Source organism: Ambystoma mexicanum, chromosome 3q, assembly GCF_040938575.1.
Source record: "Ambystoma mexicanum isolate Mex_15411 chromosome 3q, UKY_AmexF1_1, whole genome shotgun sequence".
Lineage (NCBI taxonomy): Eukaryota > Metazoa > Chordata > Amphibia > Caudata > Ambystomatidae > Ambystoma > Ambystoma mexicanum.
The window spans coordinates 900,721,976-900,744,882 of NC_090926.1; the positions used below are offsets into that span (position 1 = coordinate 900,721,976).

At 47.2% G+C, this 22,907-nt stretch overlaps 1 protein-coding gene across 2 annotated transcripts in view; it reads right to left on the minus strand.

Moving 5' to 3' along the window:
- PRKCA (protein kinase C alpha) overlaps window positions 1-22,907 on the minus strand; it is a 1,912,272-nt gene that overhangs the window by 249,195 nt on the left and 1,640,170 nt on the right. For both annotated transcript variants that reach the window (XM_069655048.1, XM_069655049.1), the window contains one exon: window positions 9,351-9,413. In XM_069655048.1, coding sequence (XP_069511149.1) covers window positions 9,351-9,413 — 63 coding nt within the window. The remainder of the gene's footprint in view (window positions 1-9,350; window positions 9,414-22,907) is intronic.

Consider the following 22,907-nt stretch of genomic DNA (forward strand, 5'->3'; position numbering starts at 1 on the left):
ATCGGACCCTGTGGTGGAGTAAAGGAGAGCGAGGGTTATTGATGGGTCTGTGGGAATTGGAATGGCATTGTATCACATGCTTTGGGGTGGTACCTGAGGGTGATTTGGGTCGGGGCCTTGGAGGTGCTTTGATTTGTGTGTGGAGTGAGGGTGCAGTTGTTTGGCAGCCTGCAGTTAGGGTGTGCCTGCTGCACGTGTAGTGCGTGTTTTAGGGGTTTTTAATTATTTATGTATTTATTGTGGTTTTTAACGTGCGCTATCAGGCCGATGTGTGTGGACGTTCTCCTGGACATGTGTTTCTGTTGCACTATGTGGACGCATGGTACTTCACATGGATGGACTGTGTGGATTGTTTTATCTGGCCCACCTACCTGAATCTTCGGATGTCTGCACTCCTTTCTCCATCCCTCCGACTCCCTCTATGCTCTCCATTCCGATGGTGGAGGCACAGATTTCTTCCCAGGGGGTCAACTTGATGGGTGATTCAGGACCTCCCCCGGTGGCTGTGGCAATGTTGCGGTTGGCAGAGAGTATGCTGCGGACGCGTATCCGCAGGTCGTCCCATCGCTTGCGGCATTGCTGTGGGGTGCGGGGTGCGGTCCCCACCGCACTTACCCGCTGTGCCACCAGAGCCCATATGGCCTTCTTGTGTGCAAGTGCCGTCCTGGTCATTTGCGTGGAGAAGACGACGGCAGCATTCTCCTGGAGGGTCTCTGTTAGCACGGTGAGTTCCTCACGGGAGAAGTGGACCTGCCGCTTGCGGTCGCACGCTTTCTTCGCTACTTTTCCCATTTTTCTTGGTTTCGCTAGGGTGGTTGACGGGGTGGGGTGTGTCTCAGGGTAGTGTTTTTAGTGGTTGTGTGGTTTTAGTGTATTTATAGGTGTACGCCGGGATGTTTCCCGTTCCGGGCCCGTGTTTTAACTTCCGTTTCCGTATATTTCCGGCCACCGTACTTTCCGGTAGGCGCACACTGCGGTGACCGCTAAGAGGGGTGGCGGTATTGCACCTGGGGCGCCGTACGGCGGCGGTGTGGGCCATTTTGGGGTCATTTCCGCCATCGCGGACTTTGCACTTCTGCCATGCCGTGGTGCTCGTGCCCGATGGGTCGGAATGGGCCGCACTTTGCTCCTTCGTGCAATGGCGGAAACGCTATTTACGCTGTGGCGGTCCGGTCAGTCGCTTTCCGCAAGGGTCGTAATGAGGGCCTATGAGTTTTCCCATGTGGTTTAGCACACAGAGCAGGAATTCCACCAGCTTGTGTGCGGTGTCATTATTCTACTGTCCACGGAGAGGGCGTTTCTCCATGTGAAATGTTAACCGTTTGAGCGACTGCTATAACACTGGCGCAGCGTGGCGGGATACAAAGTAATGATGGAGGCCAGGATTTTCAAGACAGCCGCTGTTACTGCTCTATGCCATGCATGCAAGCATGGATGGTGGCGGTCAGGGCTGGACTGGGAACTAAAAGAGGCCCTGGAAATAATTACTGGGGACCAAAAGAGGCCCTGGAAATAAAGTTCAAAGTGGCCCCAAATGACACATTTTCAGCAAGCTCAATGCTTTTCCTATGAGAAAATTTGGAAATACCACAGAAAAGAGGCCCAGGGTGCAGAGGCCCACCGGGAAATCTCCAGAGTTCCGTATAGGCCAGTCCACCCCTGGTGGCGGTCCATTTGGGAGAACCATAGGAAGCAATTAACAGGTGCCGGATCATGGCGCCTGAATAAGGAGAATCCGAAACAGAGGGCATGACATATTTAGGTCAAAGTAGTCTGCTGGATCCTCCAGTTCAATTAGACCGAGGCACTAAGGCACTCTTTAATAGCTATTCTTATTTCCCTCTCCAGTGAAAAGGTCACCTTGCCGAAGCAGGCTGGGTTGGACAAGCATATCCTAGGTCCAGGGGAAGCCACCTGCAAAGTGACGCAAAACCTGGAGGTGGTATAGGGTGATTCCCCACATAACCTCTCTCTCCTCCTCAACTTTACGTAACGGGGGAGCCAGTGGAGGATTAAAGTAACTTTGTGCATCCAAGTGAACGGCTTGCATGCATCCACTCCATTTACACAGAAAAGGCTAGAAACAGCTTGCACACCTAGTCCATGCGGTGTGGAAACATTCACCAAAGAGCTTAGGGGATTGGAGAACTGCGCAGCCCAGGACCACATCTGTGCAGAGAGCTGAAGAGATGCTCATCACCAAGGAAGCAGGGAGCACGCTTGCGGCGCTGCGCAGGAGTTGCGTCTGACCTAAAAATGGCGGCGGGATGCTTTAAGCTTTCATACTGAATACCTCATGATAATCAAATAATTACTCACCGTGGCAATTGAAAAATCACAACACGACAATAATGATCAGAAGATGGGAAATCTATGGCATGGAAATGGAACTACAGTGCCCTGATCAATCTTATACTGCAGATCTAACACAGAAATTACCCAACCAATCCCAGCAATTATTGAGGCAGGTAGGATTGGTGACACACTATAGTGACAAGGATGAGAGAGACCCTGAGACGTGTTGCAGGGGGAGAGAACGCGAGAAAGGGAGAAGGTCAGCTTCCTGAGCATGGCAGCTTCATCCCAGACGAACCTCGCGGAGGAAGGAAGGGATGTTGCCAAGAGCCTGCTAGGGGCTACTGTCAGATGCTGGCAAGGGCCTGAAGAAGAGAGGAACTAATAACAGGGATTCAGGGGGAGTTAGCCGAGAACCTGGCTGAAGATAGAGAAGAACAAGTTACTTTCTAACCTGGTAACGTTCTTTCGATGGGATGGTCCGACGACGTATTCCATATCTATGACATGTAATCACCACAGCTGTGCTGCTTCGGAAACTTTTGTCTGCGTCGATGACGTCGATGCGCCGTCGTCGAGGACCTCCTCCGACGTCCGACCTCATCCGATGTGATAAGTAGGACGCACGACGCCCGTAGCCTCAGTTGTAGTTTTTTCCCCCAGAACGTGTGACATTAGTCAACTGCCAGTCAGACACAAAGCCTTGCGGAACGTAAGCTGCAATAAGCTGCAATCGCAAAAGAAATTCTGCAGCGGGGAAGGCAGGGAGGGAGCGATATGGAATACGTTGTCGGACCACAGCCCGTCCCAAACGCTTTCCAGCGTAACCAATAAAGAGTTGATCATCCACTCTGACCCGGGACATGCGTGAAACATAAAAGCTTAAAGCTCTCCTAGGCTCTCCTAGGATCAAGCCTATGGAGCCTCTCCTCTTTCTTACCAGGATGCGGAGGAGGATAGAAAGCCGGAAGAACAACCTTCTGGGCCAAATGAAATTCCGAAACCACCTTCGGAAGAAAAGAAGGACGAACTCTAAGGACAACCCTGTCCTTGTGAAATACAGTGAAGAGTGGCTTAACTGAAAGTGCCTGTAACTCACTCACTCTGCGAGCAGAATTAACCGCAACCAAAAACACAGTTTTCAGAGTTAACAGCCTCAAAGGGCAAGAGTGCAAAGGCTCAAACGGAGCACCCATAAGAAACTTAAGAACAAGGTTCAAATCCCACCCGGGCACCAGGAAAGGTGACGGAGGGAACACATTAGTGAGCCCTTTCAGAAACTGTGAAATCAAAGGGATTTTAAAGTAGGAACACTCTTCAGACGAGCGCTTAAAGATGGACAGCGCCGCCAGGTAACCTTTAATGGTACCCACTTGCAAGCCACTGTGGGCCAAAGAAAGTAAAAAGGACAGAACCATGGGGATGTCACATGCAAAAGGATCCACATTCTGAACCCTGCACCAGTCGCCGAACTTACGCCAACGGCAACGGTACAGAGACTTTGTTGCTGGCCGTCGGGCCGAGAGCAACACCTCCATCACGTCTTCAGGGAGGTCCCAATCCTTATACCTCAACCTTTCAGAAGCCAAGCGTGAAGGTTGAGGGATCTGACCTCTGGATGGAGAACCTGACCCCCCTCCCGTGAGAGCAGATCGTCTCGGTAGGGAAGACGACGTGGAGGGCAGATGGACAAGTCGAGCAGGTCCGGGTACCACGTCCTCCGAGCCCACGCCGGAGCAATGAGGATCATCCGGGAACCGAACTTCCGTACCCTCCGCAGCACTTGCGGGATGACGGGGACTGGAGGTAACGCGTGCAGCAGCAGGAACGACCACTCCACCACGAACGTGTCTCCTAAGGCTCCTTTTGGAGGAAATTCCCGCGAGCAGAACCTCTCGGACTTCCGGTTGACACTGGAGGCGAAGAGATCCACTTGAGGGGTCCCCCAAAGGGCAAAGATCTCCAGGAGAATCTCCTGAGCCAACTCCCACTCGTGAGAGATCGTGCTCTGCCTGCTCAGAGTGTCCGCCGTCACGTTTTCGTCTCCGGCCAGATGAACTGCCAAGATCGAAACTTCCTGCTGGATGGCCCAGAACTCGAGCTGCATCGCCTCCCTGCACAGAGGAAGTGACCCTGCCCCCTCCTTTTTGTTGAGGTAGTGCATGGCCACTGTGTTGTCCGTCAGGATCAGGACATTCTTTCCTCGCACAGTCGGCAGAAAAGCCTTCAGGGCTAGCCTGACGGCCCTCAGCTCCAACAGATTGATATGGAGTCTGGACTCCGACGGAGACCAACGACCGCTGACTGTCAGCTCGTTGGCATGAGCTCCCCATCCCGTGAGGGATGCATCCGTCACGATCGTCACCTCCGGCCAGGGAAGCCAAAATGGAGCCCCCTTCATCAAGTTGCCTTCGACGGGCCACCACAGACGGTCCTGGGCGACCGAGGCCGGCACCTGAACCGGGTCCGACATCCTGCCGGAGGCCTGCGACCATTGCATCTTGAGTGCCCACTGCAAAGATCTCATCCGCAGGCGAGCCTCTGGCACCAGAAGAATGCAGGATGCCATGAGGCCGAGCAACCTCAAGAACTCAAACGCTGGGAGCGTCTGGGCATGCTGAAACTTGTGCACCATCTGCTGAATGTGAAGAGCCCTCACCTGGGGAGGAAAACACTGCCCCAGGGAAGTGTCGAGCACTGCTCCGATGTACTGGAGCCGCTGTGTTGGCGTCAAATGGGATTTCTTTAAATTGAGGGAGAAGCCCAGCCTCTGAAGGGAGTGGCAGGTGACGGACAGATGATCCAGGACTTGCTCGGGAGAGCTCCCCCTGATCAACCAATCGTCCAGGTAGGGGTAGACGTGAATCCCCCCTTGCCTGAGATGCGCTGCCACCACCACCATGAGCTTGGTGAAAACCCTCGGGGCGGAGGTCAATCCAAACGGCAGGACCCGAAACTGAAAGTGCGAGTCGCCAACCGCGAACCTCAGGTACTTCTTGTGCTTGGGATGGATCGGCACATGGAAGTAAGCATCCTTGAGGTCGAGAGACACCAACCAGTCCTGAAGATGAAGGGCCTGGAGGACTTGAGAGAGAGTAACCATCTTGAACTTGTCCTTCCTGAGGAGTTTGTTCAAACCATGCAAGTCCATGATGGGTCTCAATCCCCCGTCTTTCTTTGAAATCAAAAAATAAGGGGAATACCATCCCTTGTTCCTCTCCGCTACAGGCAAAAGTTCTATGGTGCCTTTCTCCAGCAGGGCTTGAATTTCCTGCGCAAGGCGCGGATCCGGACTCTGCAAAGAGAGGTTCCCCGGTGGATTGTCGTGAGGCCTCTGCCGAAAAGGGAAGACAGTAGCCGTGGGTTATGATCTCCAGAACCCACACATCTGAAGTAATGGCACGCCAATCTACAAGATGCTGCGCCAGCCTTCCCCCAACCGGCGAACCATGGGACATGGCCTCATGACTGAGTGGTAGCGGCTGCGGCGTTACCTGTGGGCAAAGAGGCAACTGCCCGAGCGGCTTTGGCACCACGGGTACCCTGTTGTCCACCTCTGGTACCCCTGCGCTGGCCTCTTTGACTGCCAGCTCCTCTCGCTTTACTGAAGGACGAGTAATAGCGAAAGGAACCACCCCTCCATTGCTGTCCCCTAGGACGAAAAGGCAGAGGTTGGCGAAATGCAGCGCCCAACGACTTTGCTGCAGCTTTGGAGGTCTGCAACCTCTCAAGGCTCTCGTCAGCCTTGCTGCCAAAAAGGTGTTCACTGTCAAAGGGCATGTTGAGGAGCCGGGACTGCACATCAGGAGCAAACCCCGACTTCCGCAACCAGGGAAACCTGCGTATCACGGTGCTCGCCGCCATGGACCTGCTGAAGCATTCAGCCATGTCCAAACCCGACTGAACTGACTCACACATGGCATCCTTACCATCCTGGACCATAGCAAGGAAACCATCCCGTTCGTCCCCTTCGGGAATATGTTCAGCCGCTAACGCAACACAGTTCCACAGAGTGTGTGTGAAACGAGACAAGGCACAAATGGAGTTGGCCGCCTGAAGCGCCATACCACCAGAAGAAAACACTTTCTTCGCCCAGCCATCAAAACGTTTGTCGTCCCTATCAGGAGGGATGGTAGGGTACGACGCCTGCTTTGCCGGGGCTGTGGCCGCCTGCACCACCAAACTCTCCGGAGTGGGGTGCGTGGTCAAGTAGCAGGGGTCGCTACTGGCTGGACGGTATTTTCGCGACAAGGACCTGCCCACCGCCGGGAGACTGTGCGGAGGAGTCCAAGCCCCTGCCACCCTTCTCTGTAGAGCCATATGAAACGGCAGTACCGGGCCAGTTGGGGGACCAACATCAAGGATGTCCGTGAGATCATCCTGCACAAACTCCCCTGGGGGAGCAGACCATCCCAAGTACTCGGAAACCCTAGCCATAAGGTGCCGGTACGAGGAATCGGCATGAGAGCCAGGCTCAGGCCTACAAAACTCTACCTCCGGAGAGGTGTCCAGTCCACTGGCATCATGCAGTGACTGCCTCAAATCGTCAAACTGACTATGGCCCGAGACCATTTCATCTGGAACCTGACTAAGAACCAGGCCATCAGAATCCTCATCCACCTCCGAAATATATTCCAGGTGGCGAAAAGAAGGCACCCGAGAGTGCTTGCTCTTAACCAGAGCCTTCCTAGGGGGTTCCCCCGTGCCACGGGGTACCTCTGACACCCCGGCCTCGAAAGGCGTCGAGGGCGTCTAGTGAATCGGTGCCGGCGTTGAGAGAACAGGCATCGGCGCCGAGAGGATCGGCGTCGACGTCGAGTAAATCGGCTTCGATGTCAGATGCAGCGCCGCCAGCATCGACGGCGTCGACACAGTCCTCGAAGCCGGAGCTCCGAGTGTGTCCTTCGACGACCTGAGCGTCGACGACTTCCTCAGAGCCGGAGCCTCGAGAAAGCCTGTCGATGCCCTCGACGCCTCAGGCGTCGATGTCTTCCTCAAAGACATCACAGGTGCACACGGTCTCGAACGCGTCGAGGACCGGAACCTGGAACGGGTACGTCGAGAACGAGTCCCCTTGTCCGAACGGGCCCTCTCCCGTGACTCGTGCCGACCACTCTTGCGAGTGGTGTCTCTCGACCTCTCGCGGCCGACCCCACTCGGGGGCGCGGACGGTGTAGTACCCTGCGACTCAAGAATCACCAGCATTTTCTTCCCGAAGTAAGCCCATTCCTCTGGCGTCGCACGGCTGGTGGGGTAAGCGACGTGCCGGGCAGAGTCCTCAGAAGAGGACCTGGAAGACGACCGCTGTCAGCGCTTCCGAGAATGCCTCAAAGAGGCCGAGGAGTGGCGAGACCGACTCCTAGAAGAAGACCCACGAGACTTCCGACGATGACGCGGAGAGTCACCTCTCGAATCATCCGTCGAAAGCCCCGCAGACTTCGACTTCCGGGGCTTGGACACCCGACCTACTGACAACTTATTCTTACGTTCCCGTAAGGCCTTGGACGTGAGCGACTGGCAGTCGATACAGTCATCCGTGTCGTGGGCCTCCCCGAGGCACCAGAGGCAGGCGTTGTGCGAGTCCGTCACCGACATCTTGGACCCACACTCCCCGCACTTCTTGAAGCCCGGACGCGGGGTCGAAGACGAAGTAGAAGACATCTTCACACGAAGGATTTTCTCACAAAAACGAACAGGTCCGAAGAACCGAGAAGAACAGAACTTCAAAGAGTCGAGGCGTAACCGAGATTCACAAAGCAACACGTTCGCAGAAAAAACGGAACTGAGGCTACGGGTGTCGTGCGTCCTACTTATCACATCGGATGACGTCGGACGTCGGAGGAGGTCCTCGACGACGGCACATCGACGTCATCGACGCAGGACGCAGACGCCGAAAAAAGTTTCCGAAGCAGCACAGCTGTGGTGATTACATGTCATAGATATGGAATACGTCGGAGGACCCAATCCCCTCGAAGCATAAATAGGAGTAACCTAACCAGACCATGTTGTGGGCTCCAACCAGGAGGTCTATGGGCATGCAGCACCTTACAAATATTAAATAATAATAATAATGAGGGCAACCCTTAACTGGTAGGTGGGAATTGATTCTTTCGGAAAAGCTCCCATGCCGGGGCTGGAGTGAAGTCCTGCTGGTAATCTTTTTGGGTATCCCCTACAGCAAGGGGAATAACGAGTACTCGCTGGCAGGAAGGGGATTCACTTCCATAGGTCATATCATCTTATCTAAGAAGCAACACGAGACATCATCAAAGTGGGCTGGAGCACTATAAAGACCCAGAAACTGACATGCAGATAACAGCCGGGGCGCTATCCCTGGAACTGCCTCGTTGAAGACAACGGTACTGGCTTTGGACTGAACACCAGGTCATAATATTAGGTACTCACACTTCATTTGTTGCACCTCCATCCTGACACAGTTAGCCAAAGATATCCACACTTCAGTTTAGTCCCACCCATAAGCGCAGCCTGTGTTGATCGTACCTGTCATGTGACAACAATAAAGGTGTGTAACTGCATTCTGCATTTTGTTGAGTGTATTGTTGTCCCCCCACTCTGACTGTGCTTTTAAGTTATTAAGATCACTTTTGCATTCTGCAAAAGTGTATTTGGTGTGCTTTTTATGTCTCTCCATCTTTTTGATGGACATATCTTAATCCCCAAAGGCTAAATTACAAATGGGTTCTCATTGACCCACTTTTCACTGGAAAAATACTTAAATACATTCATATTTCCAATATGAATCTTCAAATTGACCATATCCGTGTTCGTACATCGAGCAGTTTTTTTGTGGTAGAGGCTTAATACATGTATGCACTCGCCTTTAATAAATGACTATCACAGAAGCTGGTCAACATCCCGCGAGTTCCAACATGCTGCGAGGAAAATACACAACTGCAAAATCCTATCAACACCCAACTGATTGCATCTCCCAACATAGATGGCATTCAATTTCCTTTCTGTGCATTTTCCAAGAACCCCACTGGTTTCAATGTAACCGTTACAGAAGTGTTGAACAGCGGTAAATGCAAACTCACCTGTAGACAATCCCTTTTTTATGGAGAAAGAACAGCCCAACAGAAATTTCAGCCGCATAAAACCTGAAAAGCAAAGGATATCATGTTAGAGTGGCCTGAATTCCTTCCCTCATCTCATTCATGAATCAACGGGAAAACCCAAAATGGCAATGAATGTGATCCGGCAACGTATGTCACATTTCACAATTGGGCAAATAATGCTGCTTCATCCATTGGTTGTAATATAAAGAGTGGTGGCATAGATGGTATCACCATATTACAGCGCATTTCAAAATACCAAATGTGAAAATGTTGAAGGTTTTGCTGTGAATTTCGCATCAATTATATGTGGGGGCAGGGACGTCATTTGGGGGTCACAACTGCGACCCTTGCGGGCCACAGTTGCAACCCCTTGGGTCTCCCCTGCCACCCCAACTTTAAAAAAATAAAATAAAATGTCAATCAGGGTGAAGGCTGGGCTGGAGAGGTACTCAGTAGGGGTTGGAGCTGACCGTGACATGAGGCACATGTCACATGCCACATTCAGCTCCAACCTCTCCTCCCTCGGCTTCCTTGTAGCTCACATACGGGAACCAGGAAGCTCTTGCAGCTTCCTGGTTCCTGTCTGTGAGCAGCATGGAGGAGCTGAGGGGGCCTGGAAGGACGGACCTGAGCTGCAAGAAAAAGGTAAGAAAGCTTTTGTTTTGTAATATAATGTGTGTTTTGCATGCGTGAAGTGCGTGTCAGATGCATGTGTGTGAATGAGATGTGATGTGATGTGTGTTTTTGAGTGTTCTGGGTGGGTATGTGCCTGTGTAGAGATTGCAATGAGTGGGTGTAAGAGAAGGTGTGAGTGACTGATTGACTGGTGGGTGAATGAGATGTGATGTATGTTTTTGAATGTTCTGGGTGGGTGGGTGTGTGCCTTTGTAGAGAGTGGATTTAAGAGAAGGTGTGAGTGACCGGTGGGTGAATGAGAAGTGATGTGATGTGTGTTTTTGAATGTTCTGGGTGGATGGATGTGTGCTAGGGGTTGGAGCTGACCGTGACATGAGGCACATGTCACATGCCACAGAGCAATAGTTAAGCCAGAAGAAGAGCACTGTGGACTGCAGCAAACACCCAGACTGAAGCATTTGCATATCAGCAATACCAGAGTACTATATCCCTGTCAGACAATCACTGGGAAAGCAGACACCACATCAAAAACATTGAAAAATACACTTCATGGCCGAAGAGGTTTTCCTTTTGAGTAACAAGAGCCTGCTTTATATGCAGGTGCACATCTTTTCAAAGTCCCTAACAATCCTGGGGTGACTCTAATGAACTAGTTAGCAAAGGTATCACAGCAGTGTTAGATGGTAATTGAAAACATTTACATGCACACTGTGAACTATAATATATTTCTTTGTCCATGCATGTGCAAAGAAAACATAATCCTCTGTAATGGTGCAAAGTACTGTGGGTATGCAAAAAGCCTCAGCCCCGGGGACTAGAACATTTGGTTCTCAATCGTGGTAGTGGAGGTACGTGCTCTGCCCAGCATTGCATTAGATTTGTACAACAGTCTCATATTGCCCACTGTTCGTGACAGAATAATGATTTAGATTAACTATAACTATAGTGAGGATGGAGGGAGCGGGGATTCATTCGTGTTTGGAATACATACATTTTTAATTTACAGAAACGTGGGGTTTCCAACCTGGGATTCCTTTCAGAGGGTTCTGGAAAATAGTAAAGTTTTACTGTTAACAGAAAAAAGATGGGAAAAATCAAAGATCCATGTCCGTGGATCAAAAACAAACCATGGTCAAATTACACTGAACACAGTCAAGGCTGACCACGAATGGCAGGTATACTCTTGTTTAACGCTAGAGACCATGGACGTAATGACAGTGATTCATGGACGAACCATGGCCAAAAATCAGAGATGGACGAGGGATGCCCATGTTTATACGTGGAAAACTCTGTTTATCCAAGATGCTATGGACACACAAAGCGTCCATTTACAGAATGTTAAGTAGCATCTCTCCTAGTTCATGACCATGTTCAAATCAATGCTTTTTTGCAACTCTAGTTGCATGTAAGCACAAGCTCCTAATGAAGGGGAACTGCTGTTATCCTTACACATATGCATTTACCGACCACATTCTGAAATCGTGTATGCTTTAATGGCAAGTCCATTATAATTCTGTCACTGTGATATCCTGCAAGCAAGAGACACTGGATACATTGGAGCTCAAAGGCATGGATACAAAAGAGCATGTTAGGGGTCATCACTTTTCTCATGAAAGTTGTGATGTAATTAATGATGAGTACTCATGATGGTATATAGTTAAGACTTATGCTTTTCCTGTGGAAGTTTTGGATGTCCTGCAACAGCGCTTGAACAGTGTAATGTTGCCAGAATACTTGCCACTCGCCAGGGCACAGCCCTGCTGCAAAGATGAACATCTCTGCCGCATGTGTGGTGGTGCTGTTGGCGGGTCACCAGGGCACGGGGCCACCAAAGAAGAATTTGGTTGTCGATGGGCCAAGGTGGTGTGAAGGCTGCCCCATGTGGAGGGCAGGCTCACCTGAAGAGACATGTGTTTGGCACGGGGCATGCAGGAAGTTGCTGCCCCAATGCCCCATTTGGTGGATAGGGCACCGCAACAAGAAAGACAATGATTGAGCAGACCCCATCTAGACTTCACCCACCATAAGGATAGCACTACACAGAAAAAAGGTACTTAACAAAGGGATGGCTGTCAGCTTACCCATGTAAGGCAATCTCTATGTGTGTGTCATGTTTTTTATATATGTAAATGTAAATTTATATGTGTATGCTTATAGTTATACCTATTTATATTTATTAAGATGGAAGTGCATGCTATTCATTAGTTTGGGTATTAGAGTTGGGTAGGAGGTTAGATAAGGAGATGTATGTAGATTTGGGTAGGAGGTTAGTTGAGGTTAATTAAATAAGTGTTTGGGAGTTAACGTGGCGTGTTGCAGGAGAGGTGAGGGGAGGCCTAGCAGGGACTGTCTAGGGGCAGAACCACCCATGGGGGCGTCTCATGTGCGCTGCTCACAGTGGGTGGTGCCAGGGGTCCGCTTTAACAGTTCCACCCAAAGGTCTTGATTCATGGAATTATTTGTGTGCAGAACGTGGATTTACGTGCCTTCTGCGTGCGCAAATAATTCCATGAATCAGGGCCCGTCTACCTTTGACCCCGCTAAAGGAGGGTGGGGTTGACGGGGCAGATCTCTTAGAAGAAAACAACTCCAGGGAAACAGAGAAAAGTTTTACAAATATTAGGTGTTGAGTTTTTGGGAACTGTTTAATAAGACATTATGTGCTGAGGAGTCCTCATTGGGATCCCTAAAAAAAACACATTGATGTCTGTGTCACATGATGTGGCAGAAGGTAAGGACTCGGGGCATGGCCAATCTACTTAACATCCAATTTATTATTAGGTTGTCTGTAGGTTGGGGTGGCTTGTTCGTTTGGGATTCGTGTCTGGCCTGGGGTAGTGAAGGCGCAATCCCCTGCCCAGGGCGGGGGCCAGACAAGCAGGGACAATAGCTAAAAAATACAGGGGCTGTGATAGGGGTTTGGAAGAACACCAAGTAAAGCAGGCTGGTCTTTGGATGCAGTCATCACTGGAAGACCTTTCTGACAAGCTTCAGACAGCTTAAGGTGGGTAGCAAAAAAGTGAGAGTGGCCCCAGTTGGAACAAATGCTAATTGTTGCCACAGCAAATCTTGTTCAGGACTTCAATGTTGGGCAACAGTGATTTGCTTTTCGATTGCTCTGGAAACAGGAATCTGCTAGCCCAGTGTTGTGAATCTCGAGTCTGGTAGCAGCTGTGATCCCATGTCAGCGTCCAGAGAAAGCAAACAAGAACATTTTGTGAAAATAATAATTATCAAGTACTCCATTTAGACCTTTGAATTCCTGAACAAACATATTGTCAAAACTCTAGAGCGAGCATCTATTCTCCAGAAGCATGAGCCATGTTTAAGAGCACCCTATAGAAGCAAACAGGGGACCGTGTCTTTGTCATGGATGCTTTGCACCAGAAAATAAGAGCCAACATTTTGCAACTGTCATGTCAATCAACGGCCCTCACATTCTATTTTTTTAACCTCCGCCAGGACATATTTTGGCTGGGAGAAAGTTCACCACACTCATGACTGAGTGCGCCTATGACCAAAGAGAGCGAGAAAGCGTACCCGAGCGAGAGCAGAGAGCAGCTACCTTCCTCTACATACACAGAGGTACCGGTAGAAGCAGGAGGCCACCATGGCACCATTATCAATCTGAAGAAACTCGTGTCAGTTCTAAGGATGAAAAAAGTAAAGAGAAAAAAAGTGTAACTGGAATTGTAAAAAGCAGAGAAAACAAATAACGAATAACTTTGCTGGGGAGAGAAACTCCTCCCAGTCCTGAGGATGAGATATTAAAAGGGAAATCAGTTAACAAGAGAAGTGAAAAGAATATACGAAAGTGGTTTACACCCAACCCAGGTGGGGAACAAGCAGAGACTGGAAACGAATCCCCTCTGAGGAAGGGAAGATACCCTATGAACAGGATAAAAAAGGAGAGAGTCTAAGATGAAGAATTCATTACAAGGAAAGCCTAAAAAGGGTCAAGATAAACCCAATTTAGAAACGCCTGAATTTAAAGACTGGGAAGAGTGTTTGTTTGTTTTATTATTTATATTGCCCACCAGACCCAGGGGTATTCGGGCGCAAAGGCAAAAGAGGGTTGTTAAGATTAAATTACAGGTTACAGGTTAAACATAGGGCACAGCTACGGTTACAGTGCTGTGGGTATGTATTGCCAAAGAAACACAGAAATATATACAGTAACTTTACAGTAGTTCAGGTGTGAAATAAGTAATGCAGAACAAATATACAGAATATACATGAGAGCCTAGATGTCAGAAGGGGTTAGGCATCATGGTCTTTACAAGGGATGACAAGAGCATGAGGAAACACCGCCACGAAAAACATTCTAAATACAGGATCACAGAAAGCACAAAACCCAAAGTTGTCTTTGAAGAACTACACAAATTGATCCCAGAGACTATAAAGGAGATTACCTCAAGAAATATCTGTACCACAAAGAAAAGTTGCAAAGAAAGAGGCGATCTGAAGAGACGAGAAGACCAGGTGAATATAACATCCTCACTTGGCCTAGTTCGAAATAGGGGTAGGGTCAGATGGAGTTAGTTTGGATGGAGGACACATTTTCTTTGGGCTTCCTGACAACTGACGAGCACCTTTGGTTCCTTTAGATAGGTAGCATATTCCCTCGGGCAATTGAGAACGTTAGGCCTTTTATTTATAATTTTATTAAAGATATCGAATAATGTCCTCAGCATGTTAGATGCCACATCAAAATTGCTACATAGCAATATCTGTGTATTGATGATTTTTGACTCTGGCTGGCACGATATCCTCTCAAATGCTCCACATATAAAGTAGGCCCTGGATCGTCTTGGGAGTGTTGGTTAGTGAGGGCCGGTAGGCAGAGATTTGTTACTGCTGTCATTAAGTTATTAGGAGTGGGATCTGCAGTAGAGTTGTCCTTTGCAGAAGATGAGTTTGTACCATAGAATCCCTGATAGGCATCCAATGACCAGACAACACAGAGAAGTACGTTTAACAAGATGCATTATGGACTTAATGTGTGACAAAATAAAAAACAGCAATGGAATAAAAATCTACAAAAATGTCAGGATGCTTCTCAAATTACAAATAACTGCATTCTCAGGATGGATCCGATTTTCATACCAATTAAAAGTTTGTGAATAACTCCAAAAGTCAGGTTTCCCTTCCTTCACTTTCACAGTTTCTCCCAGGGTTTCCTCCCTGGGAGGAATCTCGCAGCACAATTTTTAGGTAATTTCTCTGGGCCTCCGCACTTAGGTTGTGTAATGACCACACTCCCATATTCGTATCACAGTGATGTTTTTGCCATCTTGGCCCTATTCCTCTGGGTCCTGCTCTGCCTAGTCCCAGGAGTTAAGGAGGAGCTCAGAATTGGCATTCGGCATGATTATGAAAAAGTGACATTGAGGCAGGGTAATGAGGGCACAGGTCGGAATATGGGGTATCTTCCAAAGTCCTGGATCTTGCAACAGATTTTATCAGCTGGCAGGGCAAAAGGGGAACCAGCATCCATACCTCATGGCCCCACTGGTGATAATCTAGCTTCTAGAACTAGCAACCTACTCTCACTGGCTTTCTCTTGTCTCCCTCCACCTCGGGTAACTCTTTCAGATCCTTTGAGTGTCTGAATAAGCATTCTTCATTCTTCTCTATCTCCTTGTTATCTAATACCTGGGCCTCTCCTGAGAACCCCACTCTGACTCACCACCTGTCCACCCCTTGAATACTTATTTTACCAACTTCCTGTCTTTTTCTTATAACTCCTTTTCATCCCTCCTCCACTGCTCATCACCTGTTATCACTCTAGCTCAGTGTTTCCATAAGAGATTCTCGCCTCCCTCTTGGTTATCCACCCATGCTCTCAACCTTTCAAAGTGCTCCTTGTCTGCTCCATTGTTCCTTCTTTTATCCCATCAGTGTCAACTTCCCCTCTGCCTTCATGCCATGCTCTGGTTTCTTAGACCCTCTTCCACTATCCTTCTTTGTCCCACCACTTCTTTCTCCTTGGGAATAATCTCTTCCGCAGTGCATTCCATCTCAATGTTTTCCTCTCCAGAATCACCAGCTATCTCCCCCACTATCCAGTAACAACTTCTCCTTTGCACTACTCCCTTCTTCACCCCTGTGTATACCTTCCAGATTATAATGAATATTCTCCTCACCACCTCTGTCCCATTTGTTATTGTTCTCACATTTTTTGCTTTCTGGATGTTAGTTCCTTCTGCATTTCTCCAGCCTCCCACTCTTTCACTCCTCTGGGCAGCACCCATCTTCCAATCATTTATCTCCTTTTCTCCTTCAACCCTTTTGGGAACTATGTATCTTCAGTCCCCTACAATTTCTCTATTCTACTGGTTTCCTCTCTTTGATTCCTTCTTTGTCGCTGTGGGCACCTCCCAGTTCCCAATCAATAATCTCCTTATCACCTTCGTCACTCCGGTAGGTAATGCTGGGGCTATCAGCTTCCCCCTCTGGAGATCTCCCACCGCACTTTGGCTCCCCTTTATATCTTTGGATACCACTTTCAAACCACTTGCCTTTTGTTTCAACTCTACTGGCTTTCTCCCATCTCCTAGGTCTCTTCTCCAGCTTTGTGATTCCAGTCTCTCCCACCAAGTGGGCGTCTCCTCAAGTCCTTAGTCTCCTGGTTCAGGCTCTGCTACTTCTTCTTCCCCCAGCAAACTTCCAATTAATGTACGACTCCCAGAATAGTAGCCCCATTCCCAAAATGGGCTATGCTTTCTCTAGTTGTTAGGCCTTGGAATTCCCTTGAATTGATTCTGGTGTATGAGCCATGCGTAGGTGAGGGGTTTTACATAGTGAGGACCAAGCCTGGTCCACCATCTTGGGTCAACTGATGCTGCTCGGTCAGGCGTATGCACAAAGGCTGGCCTGAGTCCTCTCTCATGCAAGTAATGACTGGAGAAAATGTCCACGCCATTTCCTTACCTATCAAGTCTCTGTAAGAGTTTGGTATATGTCCCCCTATGAATGGTGACCTAGTGACAGGGATTGGGCTGATATTTCTGCTGAGGATCCAGTCTCGCTTGAGGCCAACGGGCCTTCTTAAAGGGCCGGTCTCAAAAGGGTGTCCCAAGTGACTGGCCATTGCCATGGGGACTAAGTAGAGGTAGCCAAGGGATCTTCCACATACTTACCCTTAGGCCCATCATCCCCTAGCTTGGAGAGGTACCCGGGCCTCTTGGTTACCTCAATAGATGGTCCCAGAGTCAGGCAAAGTGGTCAGTGAGTTTTTGTGTTTACTCTGATGCAAATGATTTAGGCAGTATAAGGCAACATTTCAGAGCAGCTCTGGTTTTGGGGTCAGATCAAGTGTGTCTAGGATAGTGCTGAATTTGCTGTTGATGTCAATTGATGAGGACAACATGCTGAGTTCTTGTTTAAGTGAGTTAAGGGGGAAATCTTTGAAAGAATGATACTGCTGTTTGAAAGGTTTGGACTGGCCACTGATTGACGCGCGGGAAGGTGGGAAGTGATGGCTATGAAACTGGATTGCAATATTATTGGTATAGCGTATCTTGGTTAATGGTAGGCACACAAGAAGTGCTTTAATGTGAAGAAGATACGGTTTAGGGTGTTGTTGTGGATTGGTTTAGTGATGTGCTGTAGTGATGTGCTAAGTTCAAACAAAATATACTTTATATTCTTAGTACTAGGCTCTCTGGGGAGATTGAAGTCTTGAGAAAGATGTTAGTAGAATGTTTGATGGAGTTCAAGGGATGAGGTGGGGGGATCACCCAGAGGAATGTTCTATTGATTGTAAATGAATTGTAGATCATAGGACATGGTTACATATACAGAACTCTGATATGAAAAACGCCTGGTCTTGGGGCTGAATTACGTACTGCAGCAATGCATAACCATAGTTCACACCCTGTATCTCTTTGCTTATTCAGAAAAACCATGTAACCTTCTTAATAAAAGATTCCAAAACATTAAATATCAACGGGCCACTTGGATCAAAAGCATACATTCATTTAAAAAAAAAAAAAAAAGAAAAAAAGAGTAGCTTGGTTTAATTGGAAATCATGATACAGCTTCCTCGTTGTGTATATAGTTTAACTATACATATGTTGTACTTTACTTAGCTGCATTAACTATGCACCCCACCACTGCCCCCAATTCTGATTCACCCCTACAACTCTATTACTTTTACCCTTTTACCCTTCACAACATGAGAACCCCATTTTTGTTTCCGGATAGAGGAGGGTGCAGATTTGTACGTTAAATTATAAATCCCTTGTGATATTTGGGTCAATATTACAAAGCCATATTTCTTCTTAAGGTCAACCCTATCTTCTTGGCCCCCCTTTCTTGCACCATCAGAGTGCAGTGCACCTATCACTCTAAACCCCATCTATGTTGGTTGCTTCAAAGGCTTTGGATTACTCCCATTGTCTTCTGTCTTTGCTGCTTTGAGCTCGCTCCAATGCACAGCTCCAGATAATTTTCCGTTGCTACCCAGTACTTTGTTGTTCTTTCTTTTCTCCCCCATCCCTGTGCCCCTCTGTGCATGGAGGGATTTCTGCTCCTCTGCCCTGCCCATCGGTTCTTTCCTGCTTCAGGCCGCCTTCAGGCCCACCCTCAGCCTGCCCCGTCTCCCAGATAGGTGTACCTCTTGGGTCACATAAACCAGAATGCCAGCGAGATCGTCCATACTTCCCCAGCCTCCTTCATCTCACTGCCTACTGCCTGTACCTGTAGGAGCTCACTTCAATGCTCCACTACAGGAAATTTCCCAATGCCACACAGCCCTTTGTTGTTGTTTTATTTTAATTCTCGTCATCCCCTGCCCCTGTGTGCATTCCACTCGTACAACCTGTCCCTTGGTGCACTCCCACTTCAGCTTCCTTCAGGCCCACCCTCAACCCAACCCGTGGCCCAGATAGGTATTCATCACATGTCACACGACCTACAACACCACACATTTAAGGGAGCCATAAGGGCAGCCTTGTCGGGGCAGCCCTTGAAGGGCAGAGGCTAAGGATGACTCCTGGTACACACCCTGTCAACCAACATAAGACTCAAGACCCACGCAAGGTTGGATATACTCCACAAATTACTTGTATACATTATAAGTCTTACTAGAGTAACAGCACACCTTCATTTATCCAAACTGATGTACCAGAAGTATCCAGAGTACCAAACACGACTACCTCACTCTGCTTGCTACATAACTTTTAAAACCTGAATGATTCAATGAACATACGTACCTCTGTTTATTTATTTAATTGTATATGGTTCATTAAAAAAAACTTTACAATACAAAAAGAGAAAAAACAATTAATCAAGAAAATGATCAATACATTATATACCTTATAAATTAAAGTACAAAGCCAATAAAATTAAAATCGAATACAAAAGATCATAAAATACATTCTTTAAAAAAAATCAATATTTCAACTTTAAAAACTCCACTCTGTGAATTGCCCAATTTAGGAAGAACAAATGGATAAAATCATAGTCCCCTTATTGTTAACAGTTGTCTGGGTTGTTAACTTCAGGGCCTTTACAAAACATGACACCGCAATTTTTGCCTCTTCCCTCCCACCCTTTACTTGTCTTCCCTCACCCCTCCAGCACTATCTGAAATGTCATCAGGCCTAGTACGAAAGTCGCTTGTTTTGTTCCTCTCCCTCCTTTCTCCTCCCCCATCCTTCACCTCTTGTTAATCCTCGGCTCTACCAGAAATGTTGGCAGGCCTAGTACAATAGTCACCTGTCTGTTTCCAATTTCCTTCCTATCTGTGTTTTAGCTCTTGCACTATCTGAAATGTCATCAGGCCGAGTACAATAGTTAATTTCACATTCTTAGTGTTCATGGCCTGTAAGAATGCCATTGTATTTTCCCTTTTTCCCTCACTTGCCGTGAATCGCTTTGAAACAAATTGTGTATAGGCGCTATATAAATAAACAATCATATCATATCATAATATATCATATCAATCCCTGTAGACATCAAATTCAGGTTTAAGCATCTTTTCCACAATTCTTCTGAATCAACTGACTTAAGAGTTTTCATCATCTTCCCAAAATATCTTGATCTTAAAGTCGACACTGATGGACATTCCAAAAAGAAATCTATTATGGTTTCCACAACCTTCTCATCTTTACAAGATCTGCATCTAGTTTCATGTGTATCAATCAGGTTCCGCCTAAGCTGCATCTCACAAGTTCGAAGAAAGTTCCACCCAAAACGAAGCAGCAGTTGTTGATAAAAATGATTTGGGAATTGGGTGAAATAAAGTGCTTGGTCTCCCCATCTCTTATGCTCATGCGCCAAATGAGCAAGAAAAGGATACCCATGAAACTGGTCTGTGGAAAATATCCAGTCCGTCTCGTACAAAGCCTCCTTCACCATCTGTGGGTTGGTCTTTAACGTCTCAATGTCTAAACTAATGTCCTTCAGTAGGCTGTAACAATATACAGTCAACCTTCTCATCAAGCTTGAACAGTTCCCTTGCATAGCCAGCGACTCCCTATAAACATTTAGATTGTCGTAAAGGGACTCCTTCGCCGCTGAATTAAGACTCAGGAATAACATCAGGATTTTCCACTGTACCCGCACCTTAAGGGATAATAGCCCTAATTCAAATCGGATTGCATAGACAGGTATGCAGTTGGGGACTTTGAAGATTATTCTCCAGATATAAATCTTCAATGTATCCAGAACCCAAAGGATTCGGCAATCCATAATTCCAATCCATAAATCAATTTTGGAATAATCTTCCCTACATAAAAGGAAAGGGCTGGTTGCAATGAAAAACAGCCAAACCTAACATCCATTTTTAATAATTGATTTGTCAATGCTTCTGCTTTGTGCTTTAAAATAATTCCAATATTTCCAAAACCCTGATTTGCTGTTATGTGAAAACACAAGTATTTTTTAGAGAATTGGAGAATCCTTGTTTTCTCTAGATTCATTACCAGTCCATTCGAATGTGCATAATCTGCATTTCGCCGGAGGATAGCTCAGGGGCAAGGAGCTTGCTTGGAAGCAAGACAACGGGGAACCGCAGAGGCTCGATCCCCGGGTCCATGCTCAGAAACCTCTGGGTATTAAGCGCGTTATAAATAACCTATTATAATTAATTATAAGCCATTAAGAACTGCTGCAGCCCAATCTTTGTTTTGTCATACAATAGGAAATCAGCAGCGTAAATGATCCACTCAATTTTCAGAGAACCCAGCTTTGGAGAGACCAACAGTTTCCCTTCTAAGAATTACCCTACCTCTGACACATATACATTAAAAAGACAAGGAGCTAATATGCATCCTAATCTAAGGCCAGAAGTAGTCTTGATGTTTCTCGAGAGATCCCCTTCCTTGTTTAGCCACACTTTATTTATGGGCTCCAATAGACCCTCTGAAGATCCCAGCGTGCAAGTTTTGCCCAGAGTCTTTTCCGGTCGATCCTGTCAAAGGCTGCCAAGAGTTCCATTGAAGCCACGAAGGTGCAACCTGCTTTCCCCGTCCAGGTTTCCTCCTGAATAGCACAAACCACTACACCGTTCAAACTAGTCGAACATCCTTTGCTAAAATCAGTCTGCAACTTTGTAGGCCGTCCTACAGACCAGGGCCATTCTTGCAAGTGTTTTAGAATAAGGGATGCAAATATCTTACTGTATACATCCAGTAATGTAATGGGCCTTTAGTTTTTGGGGTTTGTTTGTGCTCCCTTCTTAAAGATAGGCACTACTAATCCTGTGCGCCAAGACTCTGGGAAATGACACCTCAAAACTATGTCTTTAAAAAGAAAGGCTAACACTCTGCCCATAACCGAGGATTAAACTTTAGAATCACGTTAGTCAGGCCATTTGGGCCAGGAGCCATGGATGGATTACAACGACCAATCAAATACTCGATAATGTTTGTCCCAATGGGCATTGGTGGGCCTTCCCTCACATAAATAAAACCATCTTGTAAATCGAATGCAAGTTGCCCTTGCATAAGTACAACTACCTATATAGTGAGCACTTGCCTCATTGTCTCTGTAAACATAACTGACACAGGTATTTTCCACATCATGCTTACACGCTTAACAACTACTGGCTGGCATCTCATATCTATTTCACAATTGGAGAGCATCATGAAACATGCCTCCCTACCTAAAACTTAGCCAGACCGCTGGTTAATATGCTAATCCTGCAAAATCAGCATAGCCTTTAAAATACCTGCACATACCTAGATGTTCCTCATATTTTGTCTGCATAGTGAACACACTGATTGAATGACACAATGTGTCCTCAAGAATAACTATCAAAGGGCTAGACAGTATTGGCTTGGATACCAAGCGCAATGCTAGACTGACTTATATAATTTCAATGCATAACAAGGACATATTGCCTCATTACGAGTAACCCGGTCCAGAAATAAAGGTACCGGTAACAACATTACCAGCACCTGTTCTGGACCGGGGTAATCCGAGTCTGTCGGTAAGGGCACTGAACAATCGTCAGGCCTGACCTGCTGGTAGTTCAGGCCCCTACCTGTAGAAAATTCACTGAAGCACTGTTAGCTATTGACTTTTCCATCCTTCTCTTCTGAAGCTCAATTGAAAATATACAGAACATTACAAACCTTTTAAAATGCATTATGGGGTCAATGTGTTCACTGAAAACCCAAAATAATATTGGTGAGTTTAGAAAATGCATCTATTTCTTTATAAGTGTAAAGCACATGGTAAGGGATTGCCTAAGCAATACGTTGTCTGCTAAGCTTGTCCAATTTGCTACATTGGCTTTCAAAAGAATTGTGATCTCATTGCTTTGCTTCAATAAAGGCTTGGTTACTTTATCAGTATTGTTATTGCACTGCACGTAGACACTTGCTACGTTTACTAATACAGTAGCAGAAGAGCACAAGAAATCAGAAACACATGCAAAGTTTTGTATAA